Source organism: Eriocheir sinensis, chromosome 24 (genome assembly GCF_024679095.1).
Source record: "Eriocheir sinensis breed Jianghai 21 chromosome 24, ASM2467909v1, whole genome shotgun sequence".
NCBI lineage: Eukaryota > Metazoa > Arthropoda > Malacostraca > Decapoda > Varunidae > Eriocheir > Eriocheir sinensis.
In genome coordinates, this window is record NC_066532.1 from 19308264 (window position 1) to 19334793 (window position 26530).

A 26530-nucleotide genomic window follows, 5' to 3' on the forward strand; every position below is an offset into this window, starting at 1 on the left:
TTCCTTTCTCTCTACTATTGTTCAGAGGAGCAACTAGTGGGCTTTTTTTTTTTTTTTTTTTTTTTTTTTTGCACTTACTAAAAAAAAGGGGTAATTATTGAGAATCACTATGCGCCTCCAAAATACGATATTACGCCTCCATATTATAGTTAAGGGACAAAATACATGTCCCTTAACAAACCCAAACTGGTTCTTGGGAGACAATAAAATGGATGAACTCTTGCAGGTTCTGAGAGCAGCGATGGAGCGGTTGGTCATCAGCATCATCGCCAGCAGAAGACTTGACTACTACCGTCCCCACCACCTTGACAAACACCCTAACCACAGTGTCAAAGCTCAAAGGAAGTCTTGATAGTTTCCTGAGGGGAGTTCCAGATGAGCTACATTGCTGATAGTCCGGTAAACCTGAGTAATTTTTGGGTGGTTTCTAGATTTTTTGGTGGATAAATTCATCACTTTTTTTTTTTTTACATGAAAGAAAACGACAAGAAAAAAAAAAATACTGATGCACCTTTTTTTGCCATTCAAGGTGTTCCAAAATTATCCTTAACATCTTCCTCCTCCTCCTCCTCCTCCTCCTCCTCCTGATGTTCCCATACTATCACAGCCTCTGCCTCCTTAGTACACTCAACACATCCCCCACATCATCTTCATTCGATACCGTATCCTGAAATCTCACATCTTCTAAAATTCACCTCAACATCCTTCTCCTCCTCCTGATGTTCCCATACTATCACAACCTCTGCCTCCTTAGTAGAGTCAGCACATCCCCCACATCACACCTCATCATCTTCACTCAATACTATATCCTGAAATCTCACATCTTCTAAAATTTGCCTCAACATCCTTCTCCTCCTCCTCCTGATGTTCCCATACTATCACAGCCTCTGCCTCCTTAGTACACTCAACACATCCCCCACATCACACATCATCACCTTAATTCAATAACGTATCCTACCATCTCACACGCCCCTCTGTATCTTGGCATTCTGAAGTTGCTGCATCCTGTCGTCCTGTCCCAGCACTCAGTCATTCCTCTTATTACGTGTCCAAACCATCTCAGAGTAGAGCACTTTACCCGTTTCAAGTAATTCACAGTCCCTTTACTGTTACACCCATATCAAACCTCTCGTCCATACTGAACTTGCTTTCTTCATTCTACCACATGTCAGAGCAGTTCCTTCACCCATTCAAGCACTCCACAAGCCATTTCCCTTAACTGTTTCAACACATATCAAACCTCTCGTCCATACTTTACTTATTTTCTCCATTTTATTCCATTTCAAAGTCATCCTCTTCACCCATTCAAGTAGTTCACAAGCCACTCTCTTCACTGTTTCACTCATATCAAACCTCTAATACATACTAACTTACCTTTTCCATTCTGTTCCATTTCAAAGTCATCCTCTTCACCCTTTCAAGTAGTTCACAAGCCATTCCCTTCACTGTTTCACCCATACCAAACCTCTAATACATACTAACTTACTTTTTCCATCCTATTCCATTTCAAAGTCATCCTCTTCACCCTTTCAACCAGTCCACAAGCCACTCTCTTCACTGTTTCACCCATACCAAACCTCTCGTTCATACTTAACTTACTCTCTCCATCCTATTCCATTTCAGAGTCATCCTCTTCACCCATTCAAGCAGTCCACAAGCCACTCTCATTGCTGTTAAACCCATAGTACTAACCTCTTCTACATCCTTCATTACTTTCACCATCCTCTCCTGACACACCACACTTACCTTTTCTATAAACAGCTCATTTCCACGGCTTGTATGTGCGATTGCTGTGCTAGATTTCACTTCCACGTCCTCTGATGCATGTGATGAGTTAGGAGGAGGATGCTGCTTCTTGTACAGTCTTTATTTCCCATGATTATAATTCCTTCTCTCTCATGCATCTTTTACCTTATTCCATTATCTGGCTGCCCTTCACTGCTTCCTCCCTTTGCAGTGTTAGTATCATAATCAACAGAGTGTCAGAGATAGGAAGAGAAAAGGACAGTATAGCATAAAGACCAAAACACTAACTCATTTGAGGATACAGAAAAAGATGGTAATTCAAAACGTGTCCAGGTACTTTTATTAGAATTGTTACATCAGTTTCTCTTGCCAGGGGCGGCTGCGTGGCACGGCGCTGGGAAGGGAGAACCAACGACCACCACCCGGGACAGCTGTGGAGGAGACGCAGAGTGAGACCAGGAATGACCGGCTACATCAGGAAGAGAAGAAATTGAGATGCTGGGAGATGAGACATAAGGAAGACTTGCAGAAGATGCTGGAAGAGGAGCAGCAGCTGTGGAAGAAAGAAATAACCAGCAAGTGAAGAGCTAGCAGGAAGAGAAGGAAGGAGCTGCTGGGAGAAGAGAAGATGCTGGAAGATGAAGAACCCGCTGAGAGGAGAAGCAGCTGTAGAAGAGAGAAAAGACCCATTACATTAGGAAGAGAAGAAGGGGCAAGAATGCTGGGAAGAACTGCAACAAGAGATATGATGTTGGAAGAAGAGGGAAAATAGAAAGAAGCAAGGAAGAAAGCAGCAGTATGTGGCACCTTGGCTCTGAGGGGGAGTGCCAGGGTGCCATATTGTGCAGGGGTGTTGCAGGAAAACGAACACCACGAACAGTCTCTCTCTCTCTCTCTCTCTCTCAGTGTCACACAAGGAAGAAGAGGGGGAGATGAGACCCAGCTGAGTGCTGTTTGTTAGGTCTCACCACAGCCCTGCCTGGCCCTCCCATGCACAGACTGGCACCCTCCAGCTCCCCCTCAGTGCCAGGCCGTGCCCAGGGTCCAGGAGGTGTGTGGGGCAGGCTAGCAAATGGCACTCCATGCTCTCTTCTCCTCTCCTTCCTTGTGTGACAGCCTGGAGACAGAGAGGGAGAGATAAGGGAATGCGAGTCCTCTACTTCTACTACTACTACTACTACTGCTATTACCACTGTTGCAATTACCTTCTCTTGCCACCCACTACAGCTTCAGTCTCTTGATCTCCTCAGCCTTGAAGTCCACTCTGAAAACAAAGCACATGGTCACATCACACGCCTCATCCCTCTGCCTCTTGAAACCAGCATAATGGAGCGTGGATTAAGATGAATATGACTGAGAGGAAGAGTGTAGCATTGTATTGGGACAAGTGGAAGTGTTGAGGGGTGGAGAATAATAAACTGAAGTACATGACAAGACTGTTTTCATCACCTCAGCTGGAGAGAGAGAGGAGGAGGAAAGGAACAGCCAGAAGAGTGTAACATTGCATAAGACAAGGATGGGTGATGCTGGGTGAGAGAGTAACAAACCACAGTGCATGGCAAGAGTGTTTTCATTACCTCAGCTGGAAGGAAGAGAGGAGAGAGAAGGAAGGGAATAGTTAGAAGAGTGTACCATTGCATAAGACAAGGATGGGTGATGCTGGGTGAGAGAGTAACAAACCACAGTGCATGGCAAGAGTGTTTTCATTACCTCAGCTGGAAGGAAAAGGAAAGGAGGGGAATTTGCTGAAGAGACCAAAACAATTCCACAAGTGTTTTCCTCACCTCAGCTGCAGCACTTTCCTCATCTCCGACGGCGTGAGTCTCCAGGTGGTGGTGGTGGAGTACTCGGACACCTGCGGACACAGGGAACGCTGCAGTGTTAGACAAAACCAACCATGGAGAAAGGGGACTATCTAACACTTGTATATACTCTCTCTGGGTCTGTCTGTCTCGGATTACTTCTATACACTCCCTCTGTCTGGGTTTGCCCATCTGTCTCCCACTTTTAACACTTAGATTATGGCGATCGTATATATAAGCGCACTACCACACGCCCCATCCGTACAGGGATCATATATATAATCATCACACGCTACAATCCCTACGTTTCAAATATACCGCCAGTTCTTGACTCAGAAGAATGGCATTTGTACACACTCTCATTCGTCTCCAGGGCGCGGCCTACCGAAGGCCACAGATCATTTTCCACTTTTGTTCAGAATACATCTGTCATGTCTTGTGACGCGTCGAGCAGTTCCTCTGATCCGGGTGGAAGAAGAGTGTGGGCAAATCAAAGTGAGTGACTCTGATGACTGCTATGGTAGTGACATTGACAGTGATACTAGTGACAGTGACTGGCTATCCGATTTTGGAGACATTAGCCAACAAAGCAATGATAGTGATGTATATACACTGCCTGCCTCGCAGCCTCTCCCTAACCCTGCCCCGAGTACTTCAAGACGGAGGCGTGGCCGTGTTTCTTCACGATCTAGGACTACTGCAACAAGAGGGCGTGCAAGAGCTAGTGCTGCTGCTAGTGACAGAAACTTTCAGTGGACCAGTGGTGATTTTTTTATACCAAGTGTGCTCGTGTGAGCCCTGACATGCTAGGGAATACTGGCCCAAGAAACAACACATTACCAGCTCAGAAACCACCCCAACAACCCCAACCAAAGCCTTGTCTAGTGTGAGTGTGTGAGGTCTTGACATACTAGAGAATATAAGCATCAGTCACCTCTGCTAGGCTCTCCAGGTTAAGCAGTGTTGCCATCTGGGTGAGGCGCGTCAGCTGCTCCCTCACGCCCCACTCCGACACCTGCGAGAGGTAGCCCACGATGGCCCGCACCTCTCGGTCAAACTGCAGGCCGCCCAGCTGGAAGGGGAAGGGAATGTGGTGAGCCAGGGTTGGTATGAGACAAGAGTAGCCGTTTTACTAGAAAAGGCAGCAGTGACAGTAGCCCAGCCTCCCTCCAGTACCTAGATAGACTGGGACAGAGAGACAATTGTAGCAGTAATATTAGTAGATGACGTGGTAGTAGTAGAAATAGAAGGGGCAGCAGAAATAGCAACCCAGCCTCCCTCCAATACCTAGATAGATAGATAAGGATAGAGACAATAGTAGCAGTAGTAATATTAAAGTAGAAGAGGCATGAATAATAGGGAGGAAAGGGTGGAAGGGGTAAAGAAAGGGAGGAAGGAATGGGAGAGAGAAAACAAGATAAGAGACAGACAGAGAGAAGGAGAGGAGAGGGAGACAAAAAACGTGAGAAAAGAGTTACAGGAAAAGAGATGGAGAGGTAGAAGCAGTATTAAGAAGGGAGAGAAACTATAACAGGAGGAGAGAGAAAACAAGAGGGAAAGGAGTAACATAAAGAAAGGGAGAGATAGAAGCAGCATTAAGAAGAGAGAGAAACTATAACAGGAGGAGAGAGTGAGAGGGAGAGAGAAGAGTAACAGAGAGTGAGGGAGAGGCAGAAGCAGTACTAGGAAGGGAGAGAAAGGAGAGAAAATAGAACAGGAGGAGAGAGTGAGAGGGAGAGAGAAGAGTAATAGAGAGAGAGGGAGAGGCAGAAGCAGTACTAGGAAGGGAGAGAAAGGTGAGAAAATAGAACAGGAGGAGGGAGAGTGTGAGAGGAACAGGAGGAAGGGAAAGGACCTCAAGTATTCTGTAGGTGTTCAGATGCTGCTATAAGGAAGATAGGGGTGTTGAGTGCCAGCATGACATGGGGAAACAGTCAGCTAGCAGGGGAAGATCGATAGAGATAGGGGTTAAGATACTAGCCCATGCAGCCTCCTTCAAGCACTTCAAGCGACTCACCCTGTTGAATGATGACTTGAAGACGGCTTTCTCCAGCTGCTCGGCCACCTCCCCCACCAGCACACCCACCAGCGCCTTGTAGTTGTCCTCGGTGAGCAGCGGTGCGAAGGAGCCCAGCAGCCCGTCCACCTGAACCATCAAACTCTGGCTGAACGGGTCGTTGGCCTCGTACGACGCAAACTCTTCCTGGGAAAGTGAATGGATGATGGAGCCACAATGAAGGAATGTTGTCAGGTCCTTGCAGTCAGTCACACCTTTGAAAACATGAGATCTTGTTGCACTTCTTTAGCCATAGATACACCCACACCCACACACCTCCTTGATGTCGTGGGAGGTTGTGTTGAAGGTGTCCACCCACGGTTTCACTCGCGGCTTGACGGCTGTCGCACGCAGCTGAGAGATTCCAAACTCCCCGACCAGCGCCAGTTTGCCTGTGGTTGCCTTGAGGTCATCTGCAGGAGGAAGAAAAATACACTGAAATTGGTATAGTCAGACGCTGCCGCCTCTCTCATCAACTATTTCCAAACGCCGACAAGGAGGTCAATCAGGCTCTAATGAGTGTTTCCTTAAGGTTCATGGGCCTCAAAATTAATACATAAAGATCAAGTAAAAAATCAATAAACAAAAAATCATCAAAAAATTAATCAAACCACAAAATAAAGACAGAATCAAGACAGGCAACGATGGAGAGCTCGCCGCCACTCACTGAGGCAGGAGTCCAGCTTGGCCCGGGCTGTCATGGAGAGGCCCGGCATGGCGGTGTTGACGCTCTCCTCCAGCGAGCCGTGCAGACTGCGGATGTGCCGAATGCTCGTCTCCGTGTTGTTGAGGGCCGTCTGGGGGAGAGGGTTGAGGACACGGATGAAACGGACATAACACATGGACACTGGGGCTCCATTTTACACTCTTTTCCTTCTCTTCTTTTCATTCTTTCTTTCACATTCTTGCTCTCCTTTCCTTATCTCCTTGCTCCTCCTCCTCATTCTTGTTCTCCTTTCCTTCTCTTCTTTCACATTCTTGCTCTCTCCTATCCTTCTCTTTCAACTCCTTCACAATTCTTTCCTGACACACACAAACACACACACCTAAGGCAACCCTAATACCCTCCCACATCAACCTATCTATCCATATCTCCGACGCCCTGCTGGATGAGTTAGACAGGGTGTGTAAGAGAAGCTGAGAGTGAATGCTGGAAAGAGTAAGGTTATGGTATTTGAGAGAACAGGTCATTGATTTTGCAAAGCCGTACAGAGTTGGAGCCGAGAGTACAGGATAAGGATAGGGGAGGAGAGAATGAAGGAGGTGATCAAGTTTAAATATGTGGGGACAGTTTTGTGTAAGCATGGAAGTATGGAAGATGAGGTGAGGGAAAGAGAAGTGAAGGGCAGACAGGTAGGAGGTGCACTGGAGAGAGTTATATCAAGAACGTTTCCCTGTAGACTCAAAAATCTTACCCTATATACATAATACAAGAACATTCCCTTATACAGAACATTTCCCCTATGCAAGAACATTTCCCCATAGACTCAAGAATCTTACCCCATATAAACACATTGATCTACACACCAAGAATGCCTGTCTCAATGCACTTAAACACACACACACACACACACACACACACACACACACACACATACACAGACACTCCTACACTAATACAAGGAACATACAGCCTCTCAAATCCCTTACACACACACACACACACAAGAACCTTTTCCCCATAAGAACAATGATCTACACACCAGGAATGCCTGTCTCAATGCGTCCGAGTCTGTCGATGAGGAGTTGATCTTCCCGGCCTGTAGTGTGGATTGCAGTGAGGACTGTAGGACTGTATAGGCCTGCAAGACATGGAGCTTATCAACACAGAGATAGGGACAGGGAGTTCAGCATCATGACTACACTAACCTAACCTAACCTAACCAGAACAGCTATATAAGAGAGATACAGAGAGATGTAGAGGTATTTCAGTGTCAGAATAGGTAAATGAGAGATAGGGAGTTACATGTAGAGTAGACCCCAATCAAATCCTCCCTTCTGCGCACTCACTTGGTTGAGGTCGAGGTAGCCCTGTGCCGGGAACCCCTTTCTCAGCGTCTGTCGGAAACCCTCGGCCAACTGGGTCTCCACGAGGGTCACCGCGTGGTTCAGCATGGCACACACGCCGTCCACGCTGCTCGACGCAATGGACCGCCTAAGAATACAACCACAGGATTAGAGGGAGACATATCATAGGGACACTGGACCTCCAATTTATGCTGCGTTCATTACTACAGCTTCTTACTCTGTGGAACGCATGAGGAACACAACCACAGGATTAGAGGGAGACACATCATAAGGGAGACATATCATAAGGATACTGGGCCTCCAATTTATGCTGCGTTCATTGCAGTTTTGTTTATCTATGGACTGCCTGGAACACATTACAACAGCTCCTTAATCTACGAAATGCATGAGGAACACAACCACAGGATTAGGTATTAGGGAGATGTAACACAGGGACACTGGGGCACCATTTTACACTCCTTTCCTTCTCATTCTTGGTCTCTCCTTTCCTTTCTCTTCTTCCTCCTTCTTCTCATTCTTTCTTTCACATTCTTGCTCTCTCCTATCCTTCTCTTCTTGCTCCTTCTTTCTTCCATGTTCTTCCTCTCTCCTTTCCTTCTCTTCTAAATCCTTCACAATTCTTTCCTGACACACACACACACACACACACACACACACCTAAACCAACCCAAAATCCCTTCCACACCAACCCAACCTGACCCAACTCAACCCACATTAACACAACTAAACCCATACCAACCTAACCTAACCCACACTCAACCCCGTCAACCCCAACCCAAGCCATACCTAATACTCTTCTTGATGATGTAGAAAGCGTCGTCCACAATGGAAGAAGTCTGTGCGCCGTCCTCCACTGTGTCCATGGCCAGCGCTTTCTTGAAGGACTCGTTAAGGTAGAACTGCTCCAGGACGGTGTAGTCACCCACGAAGATTGCCATGTCGCACACCAGCTGGGACTGCGACAACTTGGCCTCAAACTCACTCTCCTTCTTCTCCCGTACATCTTTCTCCGGGAGTGAAGCCTCGAAATCGGCCTAGAGAGAGAGAGATTGGTAGTATCAGTAGTAGTAGTAGCAGCAGTAAAAGTTGACTTTCCATTTCTGGGTTCGGATTAACTTTTTTGTGTTTTGTGATATGCGGAAGCTGTGTGGATTGATTTCTTGGGTGTTTTGTGATATGTGGAGACCGTGTGCATGACGTGGGAAGTAGAGTTCAGTTTGGTACTATGAGATGCGGAGACAGAGACTTGTAAAAAAATTCACTACCTGTATATTGCAACAAGGTAAATACACACACACACACACACACACACACACACACACTCACCGCCACTCTCCTCCTGATGAACCTAAGGTAGAGTTCCGCCCGTGCGTTGATCAGCGTCAGTTCCCCGAGCAGTGTGTCCAGGTCCCTTGGGTCAGGCTGGTCAATCCGCAGCTCCCGGCCCACACCCAACCTGGTAATGGAAGGGGAGTGGGGTGGTAATGTTACTAGAATGTGCAAGGTATGGGGTGACAGAGGATATAAGCAAGGTATGATGCATGGGAAAGTATTGGTGACAGTGTGATATGGGTGCGAGAGGGAGGTGACAGGGAAATGATATGGGATGTGAGAGATCTGGGAGTGATATGGTTTGAGGGAGAGAGAAATACACAGCAAAGGTTAACATCAATTTCAAAAGCAACAGGAGCGAGAAAAGACCAATCATTTACACAATTAACACAACCTGATGAAGCCCAATTTAACATAGCCCAACCTAGCACAGCCCCAGAGAGAGAGGGTAGTGCGTGAGAGAGAGAAATACACAGCAAAGGTTAACATCAATTTCAAAAGCAACAGGAGTGAGAAAAGACCAATCATTTACGCTATTAACACAACCTGATGAAGCCCAATTTAACATAGCCCAACCTAGCACAGCCCCAGAGAGAGAGGGTAGTGCGTGAGAGAGAGAAATACACAGCAAAGGTTAACATCAATTTCAAAAGCAACAGGAGTGACAAAAGACCAATCATTTACATTAATAACACAACCTGATGAAACCCAACCTAACATAACCCAGCCCTTAACATAGCCCAGTCTGAAGAATGTGTGAAGTGACTGAATGTACATATAGAGTGACTGTTTGGGTTATTGTTGTGTAAGGTTAAGAGTCTCTCCAAACATATGAGAGCCAGCAACTTACACCAAAAATCGGCAAAGGAAGAGCTTGCTGTGTCGCATAAAAAGTCACATTACTGAGGAAACATCTATGAGTTATTGAGTACACATATAGAGTGACTGTTTGGGTTATTGTTGTGTAAGGTTAAGAGTCTCTCCAAACATATGAGAGCCAGCAACTTACACCAAAAATCAGCAAAGGAAGAGCTTGCTGTGTCGCATAAAAAGTCACATTACTGAGGAAACATCTATGAGTTATTGAGTACACATATAGAGTGACTGTTTGGGTTATTGTTATGTAAGGTTAAGGGTCTCTCCAAGCATATGACAGCCAACAACTTACACCAAAAATCAGCAAAGGAAGAGCTCACTGTGTCGCATAAAGTCACATTACTGAGGAAGCATCTATGAGTTATCGAGTACACATATAGAATGACTGTTTGGGTTATTGTTATGTAAGGTTAAGGGTCTCTCCAAGCATATGACAGCCAACAACTTACACCAAAAATCAGCAAAGGAAGAGCTCGCTTTGTTAGATAGAAAGTCATATCACAAAGGAAGCATCTATGAATTTACTGAGTACACATATATAGTGACTGTTTGGGTCATAGTGAGCTAAGGTTAAGGGAATCTTCACACACTGCTTAACTCATTACCAGAGAATCATCAAAAGTTCCTCAAACCTAAACTGATCATCATTCTAACAGGAGGACTTCAGTTTTAGTACAGATGTGAGTGACTGAGCTAAATGGATGTACGGGCTTGGCACTGAAAACTGGCAAAAATAAACTGAACCTATTAAACTCCTTATGCTGAAACTGCAACTTGTATTGTTAGAGAGAAAATAAAAACCAGTCTTATCATAAAAACTTCCCATCAATCAATCAATGGGGTATACGCTGGGGGGCGCATCACCTCACCCACCATACAACAGCAAGCCTGGGAGAGGGTAGAGGGCATATATATAAAAATTCTGATGCACTAGAATTTGTATATGAAGACTAACTGGGAAATGCTCACCGTAGTAAGTCTCTATGATGGGCTGGCGCACTTCAATGGTTCTGGCGATGCCCTCAAACAGCAGCGTGAAGGTGTCGGCCCAAACCACGTGCGAGCGCTTCTCTCTCGGCCCAAGGTTCTGCGCTGAGGCCAAGTTCTGGGCCGTGGACTCTTGGACCTGTGTGGCGGAGACGAGAGACACTTCAGAAAGGACCTGAATATGAGGTGTCTTGACTGAGCCTAACTTTACCACACACACACACACACACACACACACACACACACACACACCTCCTTACCTTGACACGCACACAGAAACACACACTCAGGCAGAAAATGAAACACACACACAAACAAAAACAGACAAAAGAACACACACACACACACACGGAAACACACACACACCTCCTCACCTCGCCACACACAGAAACACACACACACACCTCCTCACCTTGTTCCATTTCCATTGCATTCATTTTCACAGCTGTCTCTCTCCCTCCCTCATCCCTTCCCTTCCCTTCCCTCACCTTAGCGCACAGGTAGGTGGTGAACTTCCTTAGTCCCTCTTGGTGCTTGTTGAGGAGCGGGAACAGCTTGAAGAACCGGTCCACACTGGCCATGTCCTCGCGCTTAACAGCCTCATCGAACTTGTGTGTGATAAGGCCACTCAGCTCCTTTTCCGCCTGCCGCAAACGTTCGAACCATGACTCCACGTTCTCGGCTGTGGAGGAGACCGATGAATGACTGGGTGGATGAGGGGTCAGGAGGCGGAGTAAGAGGGACTGGACGGATGATGCAGAAAGATAAGTAGTGAAAATGGATGAATGAAAGTGGATAATGAATAAAGAGGAGTAAAACTGGCTGACTAGGTGGGTGAGGGATTAGGAGGTGTAGTAAAAATGGATGAGGAGGATGAATAAAGAGTGAAAATGGCTGACTGAGAAGATGGTGAGGGACGAGTAGGAGTAAACATGGATGCCTGGACGATGTAGACTAGAGCGACTAAACAAACTAGAAGAAAAAGGGAAGCAGTATAGTAAAATCCCATCTCCCAGTCTCTATATATAACTGTCTTGGTCGTAAGTTAAGCGCATTGTTCCTTTATAGTTCAGTCTCAAACTCTCAAGTGTTGGAAAAGGTAAAAAATAACTGAGAGAGAAAATACTCGTTAATCACTGCCCACTTAGTTTAGACGAGTGGGCAAAAGACAGGTCAACTTCAGGTGGGTGGAGCGGCACCACGATACTCTCCACTTGGGTGATGGCGTACCTTTGCTGGCGGAGTCGGTTGTGTGCAGGAGTAGTGTCTCATCCATGGCAAGGAAGCGGTGGATGTGCGCCGCTGCCGTCTCATAGTCTGCGGTGCGGAGAAAGGGTATGTTAGGGGGCATATGTGTACAAGGGAAATATTGAGGGAGCGTAAACGTAAAATAATGGACAGGAATATAGGGGGAGGGTGATTATGTCGAGGGAGGGTATGTAAGAGGGCGTATGTGTAGTGCCTGATAAGGGAGCCTCCCATAACCCACTTGGCGAGTGAAAAAAGTGATTGAATGGATAGAAAAAAATGCAGAGAAAATAACAGAGGATTGACTTGAGGGATTGAAGGGAAAACAAGAGAAATGTGAATGAAGATGTGAAGAGAAAGAAGAGAATGTGACTGAATGGAAAGGAAGGAAAGGAAAAAATGAATGCATGAAAGAAAGAAAAAATGAAGAGAAAATAACAGAGGATTGACTTGAGGGATTGGACAGAAAATAAGTGAAATGTGAATATAAGGGAGAAAGAAAAGAATGAGTGCTTAAAAGTATCTCTCTCTCTCTCTCTCTTACCCTCCTGTGTTAGCGCCGTGGCCACTCCCCCGCTGCAGCCCTCCAGGTCCAGCAAGTCACCAACCCGTGCTTGCGTCTCCACCACACGGCTCTGGGGGTGGAAAATAAAGTGCAGTAGTAATAATGATGATGGTAATAGTAATAAAGTAATAATAGATGGAGCTCTCTTTGCTGTCTTATCCTTTGTAATATAAGTTTAAAACACACACACACACACACACACACAGTAATGGAATCCTAGATGTATGGAAGAAAAGAAAATGGAAAGAAAAAAAGGTTGATTGAGTTTGGGGTTTGGATGAGATAAAAGTCCAACTGAATTATGAAATGAAAACACGAACTTGGTAAAACAACTAGGTACACACACACACACACACATACCTTTGCCAAGTCCAGCTGGCGAACTTTGGCAGAAACATTGTTAGCCAGCTGGTGTGTGAAGGAGATGGTGTTCTCGAGCTGCCTGGCGTCGGCGCGCACCAGCTGCAGTGTGGGCACCAGGCGGGCCAGCTGGGACAGGCGGGCCTCCAGGTGGTGACGGTTGCCCACGCTCCACTCCAAACGCTCCGCCACGGCCACCTGGCAGATGGTTTACCTTAATGATCACGCAGAGGCAAGGGGGCTAACCCTGCACAGACTCTCCTTAACACCAAGCAGAACAGTACATGAAGCCAGCACAGCCAGAGGTTACAGGGCAAGGGCACACCGTGTGGTGCTCATGAAGCTAATGGTCAGGTTGGGGCATGCGCTAGGCTGTGCACGGCCTCAGTGCTCATCTCTGTCTCGCTTACCCAAGAGTCTGCGGTGGACAAGTTCCTATCCCTCACTGGCATCACTAGTCTTTCAAGTTTCCCTTCCTTTCACCTCTTCTCAATGCTTAGCATTAGCTGCATGACATAATTGAATTTGATAAATCTAACCAAACCTACCATCACCTTCTAATGGGGGGGCTGTCTCCCCTTGACCCTCCCTGATTTTTATCTAAGCAGACTTAACATCATCTCCTAAGGTGGGGCTTTGTCCCCTGGTGACCCCCCATATAACCATTTAAACGGAAAATGGGTGTAGAGATGAACAGCACCACAAGACGTGTCACAGGGCGAGGCAGGCTGCTGCGTGGCGGGCGTAACACTGGACACATTCTGAAAATCCCCGCCCTGCCTCCCCGTCGCCGAGCACCTGCCCTGGACACTCGTGACCTCAAGGCGCGGAGACGTGGGCGGGGAGGAAAGGGTTTGGTGGACGTGGCAGCGCGGCGCCGTGCCTCACCTCCTCCCGGCACAGCTTGTCGTGGGCCTTCTGGATGTCGGCCAGGCACGTCAGCTTCCTGGGGTCCACGTGCTCCTCCTCGTCCACCATCGTCAAGAGGGTGGAATAAGTAAATACAGGTGGAGGGCGTCTGACAGCTCGGCGCCGCAGCAGCTGACCCGCCTCCTGATGATGGCGATGATGGCCGCCGCCTCCACGGGCCCAATAGCTTGTTTTAAGAGAAGACTGGATAGCTACATGGACGAGGGTGACAGGTGGTAGTGCAGGGACGATAGCTTGTTTTAAGAGTAGACTGGATAGCTACATGGACGAGGATGACAGGTGGTAGGGGGGGACGATAGCTTGTTTTAAGAGTAGACTGGATAGCTACATGGACGAGGATGACAGGTGGTAGGGGGGGACGATAGCTTGTTTTAAGAGTAGACTGGATAGCTACATGGACGAGGATGACAGGTGGTAGGGGGGGGGGGAATATGGAGTGGCCCTGTGTGGACCATTAGGCCTCTTGCAGTCTCCCTATGTTCTTATGTCCTTATACACTCTACACTCTGATGTATTATTGCCTTGTACTATTTTGTTTTATTTTTGAGGTGCGGACTAGTTACGTTGCCATTTGCGGATCAACCCACGAAATCTGAGCGCACAAAAACCCTTGATGAGAATGGAAATAAAATGGCAATGAAATATAGCTAGAACACATGATGGGCGGAGGTGGAGGAGGAGGGGTTGAGGGGGAAGGCGAGGAAAGAAATGGAGGAGGAGGAGGTGGAGGAGGGGGAGAAGATGGAAGAGAGAGAGAGAGAGAACATAAGAACATAGGGACTTAAAACAAGCTATCGTCCCTGCACTAACTATGTGATTGCTGAGTCTGTTCCATTCCCCCACCAACCTATTACTAAACCAATATGCTTGCCTATATCTCTCCTAAATCTATACTTTTCTAATTTAAATCCATTACTGCGTGTTCTATCCTGCTGGCTAATTCTCAATACTTTACTTACATCGCCTTTGTTGTAACCCTTGACCCATTTGAATACTTCTATCAGATTTCCCCACACTCTTCGTCTCTCTAGTGAATGTATAAGTTTAGATGTTTCAGCCTATTTTGATATGGGAGGTTCCTCAGCCCCTTAATCATCTTGGTCATCCTCCTCTGAACTGATTCTAGCAAGTTGATGTCCATTCTGTAGTGTGGGCACCAAAACTGGACAGCATAATCTAAGTGCGGCCTAACTATAGTCCGGCAAATCTTAAGTGGCGGCTCTGACGGAGACAGCCCGCTTGACCCTGTTGGCACGTTTCCAACTGACCTCTCACACCCTTCTCTCTCTCTCTCTCTCTCTCTCTCTCTCTCTCTCTCTCTCTCTCTCTCTCTGTCTGTGTGTGTGTGTGTGTGTGTGTGTGTGTGTGTGTGTGTGTGTGTGTGTGTGTGTGTGTGTGTGAGAAAATAATACTAATAATATTAATAATAAACCTCTTTATTCTGGTGGTGTGGAAATAAGGTCAAAGTGTAATATTTTAATGTTCTTAGCGACCACTCCTTCCCCACTCCCTGGCCATCCCCAGCGGAACCTCGCCATGCACCTGGATGATTCACATCAAATTTGCTTGCACTCCTGGCATCACAGAGAATCAATCATAAAAACATATTTTGTCATAATTATGCCATGGCTGATATTGTATGGCAGATGGAGACACAGCAAAAAAAATGGCAGAAATGCGATAATTAAAGCAGGCTGAGCAACTGGCAACTGTGGTGTGTTGGTTACCGTCCTGTTAATAAAGCCTAATACCCTGACATAAGGCAAAAATTATGAGACTGAGAGAAATGATGAACTGTGAGGTAAAGACAGAACACAGAGACAAGAGAGACAGAAATAGACCTAAGGCAAGAATCACAGATAGAGAATCAATGATGAACCATATTTGTTTTAATACAGAGTGAGAGAGAGACAGAGAACTGTGTAAGGCACGGTGCGCGAGGTCAGTTGGAGAAATATGAACTGTGAGGTGAAGACAGAACACACAGAGATAAAGAGACAGACTACATAAGGCAAAAATTAGAGTCTGAGGAAGAAATGATGAACTGTGAGGTGAAGACAGAACACACAGAGATAAGAGAGACAGAACTACACATAAGGCAAGAATTATGAGACAGAAAGAAATGATGAACTGTGAGGTAAAGGCAGAACACACAGAGATAAGAGAGACAGAACTACACATAAGGCAAGAATTATGAGATACAGAGAAATGATGAACTGTGAGGTGAAGACAGAACACACAGAGATAAGAGAGACAGAACTACACATAAGGCAAAAATTATGAGACAGAAAGAAATGATGAACTGTGAGGTGAAGACAGAACACAGAGATAAGAGAGACAGAACTATTATAAAGAGGAGTGGGAGAAAGAATTTATATTAGAGTTGACTGACGATTAGAAGTGTATCTTGGTATGTACGGAAAATTGTGTAGAAGTGTGCGAGGGCCACTGAGGAACAGCTGGCTGGGATGATTAAGAGAGAGTGATATCGAGGATTAATTAAAAAGATGAGAGGGCAATCAAGATATATATATGAGGAAGAATTAATTATCTGTGAGGTAAAGACAAAACACAGAGATAAGAGAGACAGAACTAGACAAGGCTATCTCAACCGGTAGGCGCTGTATTGCAATTTCGAGACCAGAAATGGCTTTGCCGTGACGTACTCTCCCAGGAATATCCCCATTTGCAAGGAAATAGCCCCAATAACGAAGATAGGTTTCCAGATTTTGCTCGCATGTGGGTAGTTTTAAGCCACTCGGCGGCGGCTGAAAAATCCCAGCTTGGTGGCACCGGGCGGGGATTGAACTCGCGTTGTCCCGAATGTGGCGCCATCATGCTATCCACTCAGCCACCGCCTCCCCCACTGCTCCATCCATGGTAGCGTTGCCCACACGGGTCACCTCAGCGCAGGTAGGACAAGGCTTCTTCACCATGGACGGGCTTGTCAACCTGATGGAGAGAGAGGGAGGTTAGGGTAGCTTAGGGTAGGGTAAGGTAGGTTAGGAGGAGAGGCTAGATTTGGCAGGGAGGGAGAGATATGGCAGGGACACAGGCAGGGAGAGAGTGATTTGGCAGGGACAGAGGCAGGGAGAGGGAAATATTTGGCAGAGACATGTAAAGAGAGCAGGGGAGGACACAGTGCTGGGAGTTTTAGTAGAGAACCTGGAAACAGTGCTCAGAAGGGAAAGACTCCGATGGTTTGGACATGTAGAGAGAGCAGGGGAGGACACACTGCTGGGAGTTTTAGTAGAGAACCTGGAAACAGTGCTCAGAAGGGAAAGACTCCGATGGTTTGGACATGTAAAGAGAGCAGGGGAGGACACAGTGCTGGGAGTTTTAGTAGAGGACCTGGAAACAGTGCTCAGAAGGGAAAGACTCCGATGGTTTGGACATGTAAAGAGAGCAGGGGAGGACACAGTGCTGGGAGTTTTAGAAGAGGACCTGGAAACAGTCCTCAGAAGGGAAAGACTCCAATGGTTTGGACATGTAAAGAGAGCAGGGGAGGATACAGTGCTGGGAGTGTTGGAGAGATTGGAGGTAGAAGGAAGGAGACCAGTTGGTAGACCTAGAAAAACGTGGAGAAGGTGTGTACAGGAAGACTTGGCAGTGATGGGATTGGATGAGCATCGGGTAGAAGACCGAGTAGAATGGAGGTAGACAGAAGGAGACCAGTTGGTAGACCTAGGAAAACATGGAGAAGGTGTGTACAGGAAGACTTGGGATTGATAGGACCGTATAAGCATTGGGTGGGAGACAGAGTAGAATGAAGGAGAGCCATAAAGCGTCCAACCGCTCAGGAAGATTGAATTTAATGGACCTTAACCTAAATAATGATGATGATAATGACATTGTACTTACCAGGGATTAAGTGGTCATAGCAGTAGTAGTAATAGTATCACCGATCAGCTGTCATGGAAGTACTATATAAGGGATTCAATAGTACACATAGTAGCAGTAAAGAGGATTTAATAGTACACATAGCAGTATAGAGGATAGCAATAGTAATAGTAGTAGTAGTAGTCTCAGGGATCTCCTTGAGTCCGTCGTCAATGTAGATGCCGTTCCCCACCTCCACCACCTTAGTAAGATTGTCATAGCCGAGGTCAACAACATTGGCCGAGCGCACGTCACGGAAATCCTTGTCGGTGGTGAGCTTGACCCGGCCGCCAACCTTCCGCCAGCTCGATCTCTGCCGACGCTCCCTGGGAAAGGATCAGCATTCATTAGTCTCTCAAAGGTGTAGAGGCAATTATGTGGGTTCCTAAGAATAGCTTCCAAGGGCTTGTGGTCTGTCTCTACAACAATGTTATGTTTGCCGTACTGCTGGGAATGGAATCTCTCAACCCCAAACACTATAGCAAGTAGCTTTTTCTCTATCTGGGCAGAGTTTTTTTCAGATTTTGTCAATGACCTCGCTGCATAATAATAATAATAATAATAAATTTGATTTCGCACATCGGCATATGTAAAGAACAGGACAAGTAAAGGAACGAGAACAAAATTGAGATAGCTACAGGGTGACCTTCTTGCATCATACAGGCCCATAGTGCAAGGCTTGAAGCATCTACACAAAGTAAGACAGGTACAGCACTTACATCATAATGACCAGGCGCCCTGACCACAAGGATGTCTTGCAGCTCCTGGAAGCCTTCATGCTGTGTCTTCTCCCAACAACAGTCATGCAGTGTTTTTCTCCAGCAGAACACGCAGCGGGTCTGTGAGTGTGGAAAGATTTTGTATGAATTATTTACCCACATAATTGATCATGCCCAAAAACCTCTGACACTGTTTTGTTTTGTGGGACAGGAATAAACTCATCACCAGCTTCCACTTTTTGCTGATCAGTATGGATGACACTTTCAGTCAAAACATGACCAATATATTCAATTTGCTTGGTTTTCAGCTAGATCTTATTGGGCTCGGCTTCAGATTTGTCTCTCAGCATCTCTTTAGGACATCTTTAACCCAGTAGCTGCGGGGATCATGTTTCTTAAAGGCTCCTCCCCCTAAACGAGAAAAATGAGAAAAAAAATCATCACTCACGCAAACCATTTCATAATATATATCAACGCATGTGTAATCAGTTTATGCATCATCTATTTTGGGGGGTTTATATCGTGGCAAAAATCTGGCCCATCGCTGCTACACGGTAAAGCCACAAATTTGGCCCGTCACTGCTACCGGGTTAATCTATGGTCATGTTCCTCTTCTGTGCGCCGCCCATGCACCAAAATGTCATCCATCATGATCTCTACACCTTCACCAAAAGCCTCATGCATCCTTCTCTGGTATATTTCAGAGCTAGCCGCTTACTCCAAATGTAAGTCTAAGGTAGGCCTATATCTTCCAAAACAGGTATTAAAGGTCACCTATTTAGAAGTCCGATCAAATTTAAGTTGCCCAAAACCTTTAACCTGGTAGCAGCGACGGGCCAAATTTGTGGCTTTACCGTGTAGCAGCGACGGGCCAAATTTGTGGCTTTACCGTGTAGCAGCGACGGGCCAAATTCGTGGCTTTACCGTGTAGCAGCGACGGGCCAAATTTGTGGCTTTACCGTGTAGCAGCGACGGGCCAAATTTGTGGCTTTACCGTGTAGCAGCGACGGGCCAAATTTGTGGCTTTACCGTGTAGCAGCGACGGGCCAAATTTGTGGCTTTACCGTGTAGCAGCGACGGGCCAAATTTGTGGCTTTACCGTGTAGCAGCGATGGGCCAAATTTGTGGCTTTTTTTTATCTTTGTCAATTACAAGCATACTATTGAGCCAGTCTGTGGGTGTATTTTCTTCAATAATGATACCTAATCTTTCCATATGGTCTATTCCTTCTTAAGTTTACCTCTCAGAGCAACAGGTATTTCTCTAGGAGGGTGAGCCACAGGGACAACACTTGGATCAAACCGTAATTCAACTGTTGGAAAGTTGTAAAGTTTTGTTTAGTGGGCAGCGCAACATCTGTGATCATATGCCAGAGAGAGACAGAAGGGGAAGGAATTATAGGAGAATGGAACAGACCCCAGGAGACGGGACACAACCCCCGATTAATACCTGGTACCCATTCACTGCTGGGTGGACAGGGGCGTAGGGTATCGGAAAAGCTACCCAAATTTTTCCACTTCGCCCGGGCTCTCTTGGTTGTGAGCCATGATATAACCCCCCCAAAATAGAAGATACATAATCTGATCGCAAATGCTTTGATATATATGAAATGGTTTGTGTGATGGGTGATTTTTTCTCATTTTTCTCGCTTGGAGGGACCATTAAGAAACATGATCCCCGCTGCTACCTGATTAATAAGCATGTTTTTGAGTGTTTTTTCAAGTTCATTGCGCAGAGGAAGGGTCAGACTACCACCAGGGTCATTAAACTACCCCTGGAAATGCCCAAAATGCCTATGAAAGCCTCGCCAAGTATTTTTTTTCTACAACAAAGGAGACAGCTCAAGGGCACACACAAAAAAGGAAACTATATTAAAAAAAAAAGCCTGCTACTCGCTTTTCCCAAATACCACGTGTCAATTCCTGTGCAGATGACAAAAACCTGGATCTTAAAGTCCCTCCCTGTCTTAGCCTGTGGGGGGAGTCTCAATGCCCTGCCCCTGCTGTGGGTGGTGTGGGGGGGTGTGGGGGTCTGGTGCAGGGCCCACAGCTCCACCGTCAGGCTCAGGGGGGAGTCTCCAGGTCCGACAGGTGCTATTAAAACCTCTTGTAAACCCAGCCATTAAAACCTCTTGTAAGCCCAGCTATTAAAACCTCTTTTAAACCCAGCCAGCTATTAAAACCTCTTGTAAACCCAGCCAGCTATTAAAACCTCTTGTAAACCCAGCCAGCTATTAAAACCTCTTGTAAACCCAGCCAGCTATTAAAACCTCTTGTAAACCCAGCCAGCCATTAAAACCTCTTGTAAACCCAGCCAGCCATTAAAACCTCTTGTAAACCCAGCCAGCCATTAAAACCTCTTGTAAACCCAGCCAGCCATTAAAACCTCTTGTAAACCCAGCCAGCCATTAAAACCTCTTGTAAACCCAGCCAGCCATTAAAACCTCTTGTAAACCCATGCAGCCATTAAAACCTCTTGTAAACCCATGCAGCCATTAAAACCTCTTGTAAACCCATGCAGCCATTAAAACCTCTTGTAAACCCATGCAGCCATTAAAACCTCTTGTAAACCCATGCAGCCATTAAAACCTCTTGTAAACCCATGCAGCCATTAAAACCTCTTGTAAACCCACCCATTAAAACCTCTTGTAAACCCACCCATTAAAACCTCTTGTAAACCCACCCATTAAAACCTCTTGTAAACCCATGCAGCCATTAAAACCTCTTGTAAACCCACCCATTAAAACCTCTTGTAAACCCACCCATTAAAACCTCTTGTAAACCCACCCATTAAAACCTCTTGTAAACCCACCCATTAAAACCTCTTGTAAACCCACCCATTAAAACCTCCTGTAAACCCACCCATTAAAACCTCCTGTAAACCCACCCATTAAAACCTCTTGTAAACCCACCCATTAAAACTTCTTGTAAACCCAGCCATTAAAACCTTACCTTATCGCTTGTGTGAGTTTTCCCCTGCATAGGAACAGCTGCGTCATCCAGGGGTAGACCAGGGAATCAACCACTCATATCCACAGTAGACCAGGCAATCGACCACTCCTCCAGGGGCCGGTAGACCAGGAATTCAACCACTCAGCGGATGACCGGTGTTGTGTAGCTCTCCAGCCTGAAATCGAGGGAGTTCGTAACCTAACCGATCATGGATATTAATCAGTGTTTTTACTCAAAGACAAACTGTGTGCGATGAACATTCAGCGACTCTGAAATAATCACTGGATATTTACGACACAATAACAAAAATATCTGACATCACACCTGAACCATTGGATACCTGTGACATTATCCATGAAGGCAATTAGGGCACTCACTCACCAGGACGTCTCAGAATAAGTGCGCCGAGGACTATTATCGAGGCTAACATGGCTGTGGTCCGGGGCGTGGAGCCTCATCAACGGTGACGAGGTGTTCTGTTGTTGAAGCTCGGCCGTGGAGGTTTCTTGTTGCCTGTTCTTTACTAACGAGAGAGAGAGAGAAAGACACAGAGATTGAAAGATAGAGAGAGAGAGAGAGAGAGAGAGAGAGAGAGAGAGACAGAGCAACACACACACACACACACAGACGTACGCACAGTGCAGTGAGGGAGAATTAACACACACACACACACACACACACAGACGTACACAGTGCTGGGAGGGAGGAAGGACAGGCAGCATGGCGGTACATTGTTTATTACGGAACGAAATTCGCGTTACAGCTGCAAGGTGCTCTCAACCACAATGCCTTACAAAACCAGCGGTAATTACCTCCTCCTGCTGCAGCGACCTCCCCAAGACGGAGGGCCCCCAGACTCTGCCCAGCGAGGGGGCGCCTCCCCGGCCTCCTGGTCACAGGCGCAGCCCCCCATCTGGCAAGCCATGGGTTCAATCCTGGGACTGAACCTACAGCCGGCCAGACGGGAAGCCCTCCCTTAACCAGTCAGCCAGAGAGGTGCGCCCCCGCCGAGAGGGCCCAGAAGCCTTCCGCATCGGGCGGGTCACCACAGCCTCCTCTTCTTGCTGCTCAGGAACACAACAGGCTAAAAGGCAACAGTTACACACACGGACATATAAAAAAAAGAAATCCTAACCGACATCTCGGAGGGAGATGCCCAAAGGCGGCAGACCCAAACGCAGAACGGAATCACACCCGTTCTGTGAAAGAGCCAACCGTTGTACCCCTAACACCCTAAGCCCCACCAGCCTCCTCCTGTGAGGAAAACTGGTCCTCAGTTCAGGCAGCTCGGAAGGAGCTGCCCTGGCGGCAGAGCTCTAACACAGACTCACCCGCGTAAAACCCCGCCGCCCACACTATCACCTTGCCAGACCTCCCTACGGGAGAATCTGACATCTATCTGCGCGTCTTTCAAGCGTTGCTCCGACTCCCTACCCGCCCGACCACCCGTCCGCCCGCCCGTTCCCACGTACGCCCGCCCGTCCGCCCATCCGCCCCCCGCCCCCTACCCGCCCGCAAGCGTGCGAGCAGAGGTACGACGAGCGTCAGTGCAGCGGAACGTAGCGTACGGGTTCCGTGCGTTCGTACGTGTAGCCGTACGGCTCAGCGTAGACGCTGCTGCCTGCCTACCTGACCGAGGGTGGCGTGCCCGCCCGACAACCCGACCGCAAGGTGGCCTGCCTACCTATCTGATGGCCCGACTGCCAGCCTGACCACCAGATAGCTTGCCTGTCACCTGCTAGCCTGACTGCCAGGTGGCACACCCGCCCGTCGGCCTGATGGACAGACGGCCACGCCTATGCCTTCCTGACACAGTGATTAGCTAAGTCCCCCGCCAACACCCCACACACAAAAAAAAGACACTCACACAAAAAAAAAACTCACACACCCTACATAACCTGCACCGTAGTGCTACCCAAACCTCAGCCGCTCCCGCGTTGCACACCGCCACCGCCGTTGGTCGCCCGGCAGCATCCACCCAGCGCCTAGCCAGGGACAACAGCTAAAGAGCTAGGGAGGAAGGGGGTTATGGGGAAAAAAACATACATAGAAATGAAATCCTAGCAGTCACACAGCAACACACAGCAAAAGGTCAAACACACGGCAGGCCTGCCATCACACACACAAACACACACACTAAACCAAATACCGTGGATATACCGTAGTGACGTGATGTGATGTCCTCGCTGCACGCGCCTCCGGACTGCCACACACACACACGCTAGCTATTGGGTATAAACACACGGGAAAAAGGCATACAAAAAAAAGACATCCTAAATAAAATAACACACACAAGCACTCAGCGGGGGTTTGGGGAGGCAGACGGAGGAGGGCCAGTTAGCATGGGAAAGGGGAATCGCCCTGCCCCAGGAAATGGATATGGTCTTGGCACCCCCCCCCTGGCGTGAAGGTTTACCCAACACACCAGGCGGTAAGGCTCGACACAACCCAAATCCCAGAGGGTTCATCCCCCAACCCACTTCCAGCCCACCAACCATTCTACCCCACCCTCCCTTACCCACTGAGCACCCACAGACATACACCAAAAAAAAGACTCCACTCCCATCAGACTCCTTGGAAGAAGGCAGCCTGATCCACCTAATAAAAAAGCCAGGCTCAACCTTACGGAAGAGTCTGGCAAAACTTCGGCGGAGACAACGCGAAAGGCAACGCCTGGCCAAGCAGAGCCCGACCGCTCTGGCCCCCGGAAGAGAGACCAGAGTAGCTAGAGCCGGCTTCCTCCTACGGAGGAAACCGACAAAAAAACTTCGGACATCTCGGAGGGAGACCGCCCGAAGGTGGAAGACTCAAACGCAGAACGGAATCACACCCGTTCTGTGAAAGAGCCAACCGTTGTTACACCTAACACCCTAACACCCTACACCAGCTAAAAAAACACCCTACACCCTGACGTGCTGCTCCCGCGCTGCGCCGATGCTCTCCACTTACGCGCCTCTGAAAGAACAAGACCGACTTAGACACAACCCAGGAGACAGTGACGGAGAATTAGACACAAGATGAAAATTATACAGGAGCAACAGTGTTTAATAATCTCGTTATTTGACTGATTATCATTTCATTACTATTACTGGAATTATCATATTCATTACTATCATTGGTATTATTATTATTATAATTATCATTGTTTACCTGGACGCCAGAGGATACAGGCAAGGGATGACACACACGGCCGCCTCCATCAACGTGTCTCTCCAGCCGGGGCAACACGCTGGAAGTACAGGGAGACTCAGAGATGCGGAGAGGCAGCGACGGAGACATCAGACACCTTGGCTCAGGCACAGGTGGCTGCTCCATTAACCCGGTAGCAGTGACGGGCCAAATTTGTGGCTTTACCATGTAGCAGCGATGGGCCAAGTTTGTGCCATGATATTTAAACCCCAATATAGATGATGCATAATCTGATCAGAAATGCTTTGATGTATATTATGAAATGGTTTGTGTGAGGGATGAGTTTTTCTCATTTTTCTCGCTTAGAGGGACCATTAACCCGGTAGCAGCGACGGGCCAAATTTGTGGCTTTACCGTGTAGCAGTGACGGGCCAAATTTGTGCCATGATATTTAAACCCCAAAAAATAGATGATACATAATTTGATCAGAAATACTTTGATATATATTATGAAATGGTTTGTGTGAGGGTGATTTTTTCTCATTTTTCTTGCTTGGAGGGACCATTAAGAAACATGATCCCTGCTGCTATCACCGGGTTAAACGTACCACTATATAGGGGAGAGCGGTGATGATTTGAACAGTGGGATGGTCCGGCCATAGCACTTATTGTGAAGTGTATGAGAGTGAGTGCTGCGAGATTGTGTGTGAATGTGCAAAACTTTGTTGCCTTGGCCCACTGAGGGATGAAAGAATGAAGATGCTGATTAACTCTTGCATAAGGGGTTTGGACAGCACAGGGATGAAAGAATGAAGATGCTGATTAACTCTTGCATAAGGGGTTTGGACAGCACAGGAATGAAAGAATGAAGATGCTGGTTAACTCTTGCATAAGGGGTTTGGACAGCACAGGGATGAAAGAATGAAGATGCTGATTAACTCTTGCATAAGGGGTTTGGACAGCACAGGGATGAAAGAATGAAGATGCTGATTAACTCTTGCATAAGGGGTTTGGACAGCACAGGGATGAAAGAATGAAGATGCTGATTAACTCTTGCATAAGGGGTTTGGACAGCACAGGGATGAAAGAATGAAGATGCTGGTTAACTCTTGCATAAGGGGTTTGGACAGCACAGGGATGAAAGAATGAAGATGCTGATTAACTCTTGCACAAGGGGTTTGGACAGCACAGGGATGAAAGAATGAAGATGCTGATTAACTCTTGCATAAGGGGTTTGGACAGCACAAGGATGAAAGAATGAAGATGCTGGTTAACTCTTGCATAAGGGGTTTGGACAGCACAGGGATGAAAGAATGAAGATGCTGATTAACTCTTGCATAAGGGGTTTGGACAGCACAGGGATGAAAGAATGAAGATGCTGATTAACTCTTGCATAAGGGGTTTGGACAGCACAGGGATGAAAGAATGAAGATGCTGATTAACTCTTGCATAAGGGGTTTGGACAGCACAGGGATGAAAGAATGAAGATGCTGGTTAACTCTTGCATAAGGGGTTTGGACAGCACAGGGATGAAAGAATGAAGATGCTGATTAACTCTTGCACAAGGGGTTTGGACAGCACAGGGATGAAAGAATGAAGATGCTGATTAACTCTTGCATAAGGGGTTTGGACAGCACAAGGATGAAAGAATGAAGATGCTGGTTAACTTTTGCATAAGGGGTTTGGACAGCACAGGGATGAAAGAGTGGAGATGCTGGTTAACTCTTGTATAAGGGATTTGGACAGCACAGGGATGAAAGAATGAAGATGCTGGTTAACTCTTGCATAAGGGATTTGGACAGCACAGGGATGAAAGAATGAAGATGCTGGTTAACTTTTGCATAAGGGGTTTGGACAGCACAGGGATGAAAGAGTGGAGATGCTGGTTAACTCTTGTATAAGGGATTTGGACAGCACAGGGAT

General features: G+C 47.0%; 1 protein-coding gene and 1 long non-coding RNA gene across 3 annotated transcripts; both read right to left on the reverse strand.

Moving 5' to 3' along the window:
- Positions 1 to 2063: 2063 nt before the first annotated feature.
- Positions 2064 to 14078, reverse strand: LOC127003159 (conserved oligomeric Golgi complex subunit 4-like). Its single transcript, XM_050869550.1, has 18 exons — positions 13889 to 14078; positions 13001 to 13198; positions 12620 to 12710; positions 12058 to 12144; positions 11316 to 11509; positions 10714 to 10966; positions 9868 to 9878; positions 8959 to 9249; positions 8419 to 8666; positions 7615 to 7759; positions 7308 to 7406; positions 6272 to 6401; positions 5881 to 6017; positions 5566 to 5751; positions 4483 to 4620; positions 3531 to 3601; positions 2952 to 3010; positions 2064 to 2177 (listed from the first exon to the last, which is right to left on the reverse strand). Exons 1-17 carry the CDS (start codon positions 13976 to 13978, stop codon positions 2968 to 2970), a joined length of 2412 nt encoding a protein of 803 aa, XP_050725507.1. The 5' UTR covers positions 13979 to 14078; the 3' UTR covers positions 2064 to 2177; positions 2952 to 2967.
- Positions 14079 to 17882: 3804 nt separating this feature from the next.
- LOC127003030 (uncharacterized) lies at positions 17883 to 24763 on the reverse strand. Of its 2 annotated transcripts, XR_007756858.1 has the most exons (7): positions 24630 to 24763; positions 22292 to 24434; positions 21861 to 22002; positions 21480 to 21654; positions 20438 to 20621; positions 18529 to 18648; positions 17883 to 18135 (listed from the first exon to the last, which is right to left on the reverse strand). It is a non-coding gene; the product is annotated as an uncharacterized LOC127003030 (long non-coding RNA). The 2 variants fall into 2 exon arrangements; XR_007756857.1 differs by lacking the exon at positions 20438 to 20621.
- Positions 24764 to 26530: the final 1767 nt, after the last annotated feature.

What these genes read in the sequence shown, in the direction of transcription:
- LOC127003159 (XM_050869550.1), bottom strand. Translation starts at nt 13,978, where the DNA reads ATGGTGGACGAGGAGGAGCACGTGGACCCCAGGAAGCTGACGTGCCTG. An exon ending in GCTACCTCGACCTCAACCAA is followed by an intron (nt 7,407 to 7,614) that starts GTGAGTGCGCAG and finishes CATGTCTTGCAG; the next exon opens with GCCTATACAGTCCTACAGTC. An exon ending in TCAAGTCATCATTCAACAGG is followed by an intron (nt 4,621 to 5,565) that starts GTGAGTCGCTTG and finishes TTCCCCTTCCAG; the next exon opens with CTGGGCGGCCTGCAGTTTGA.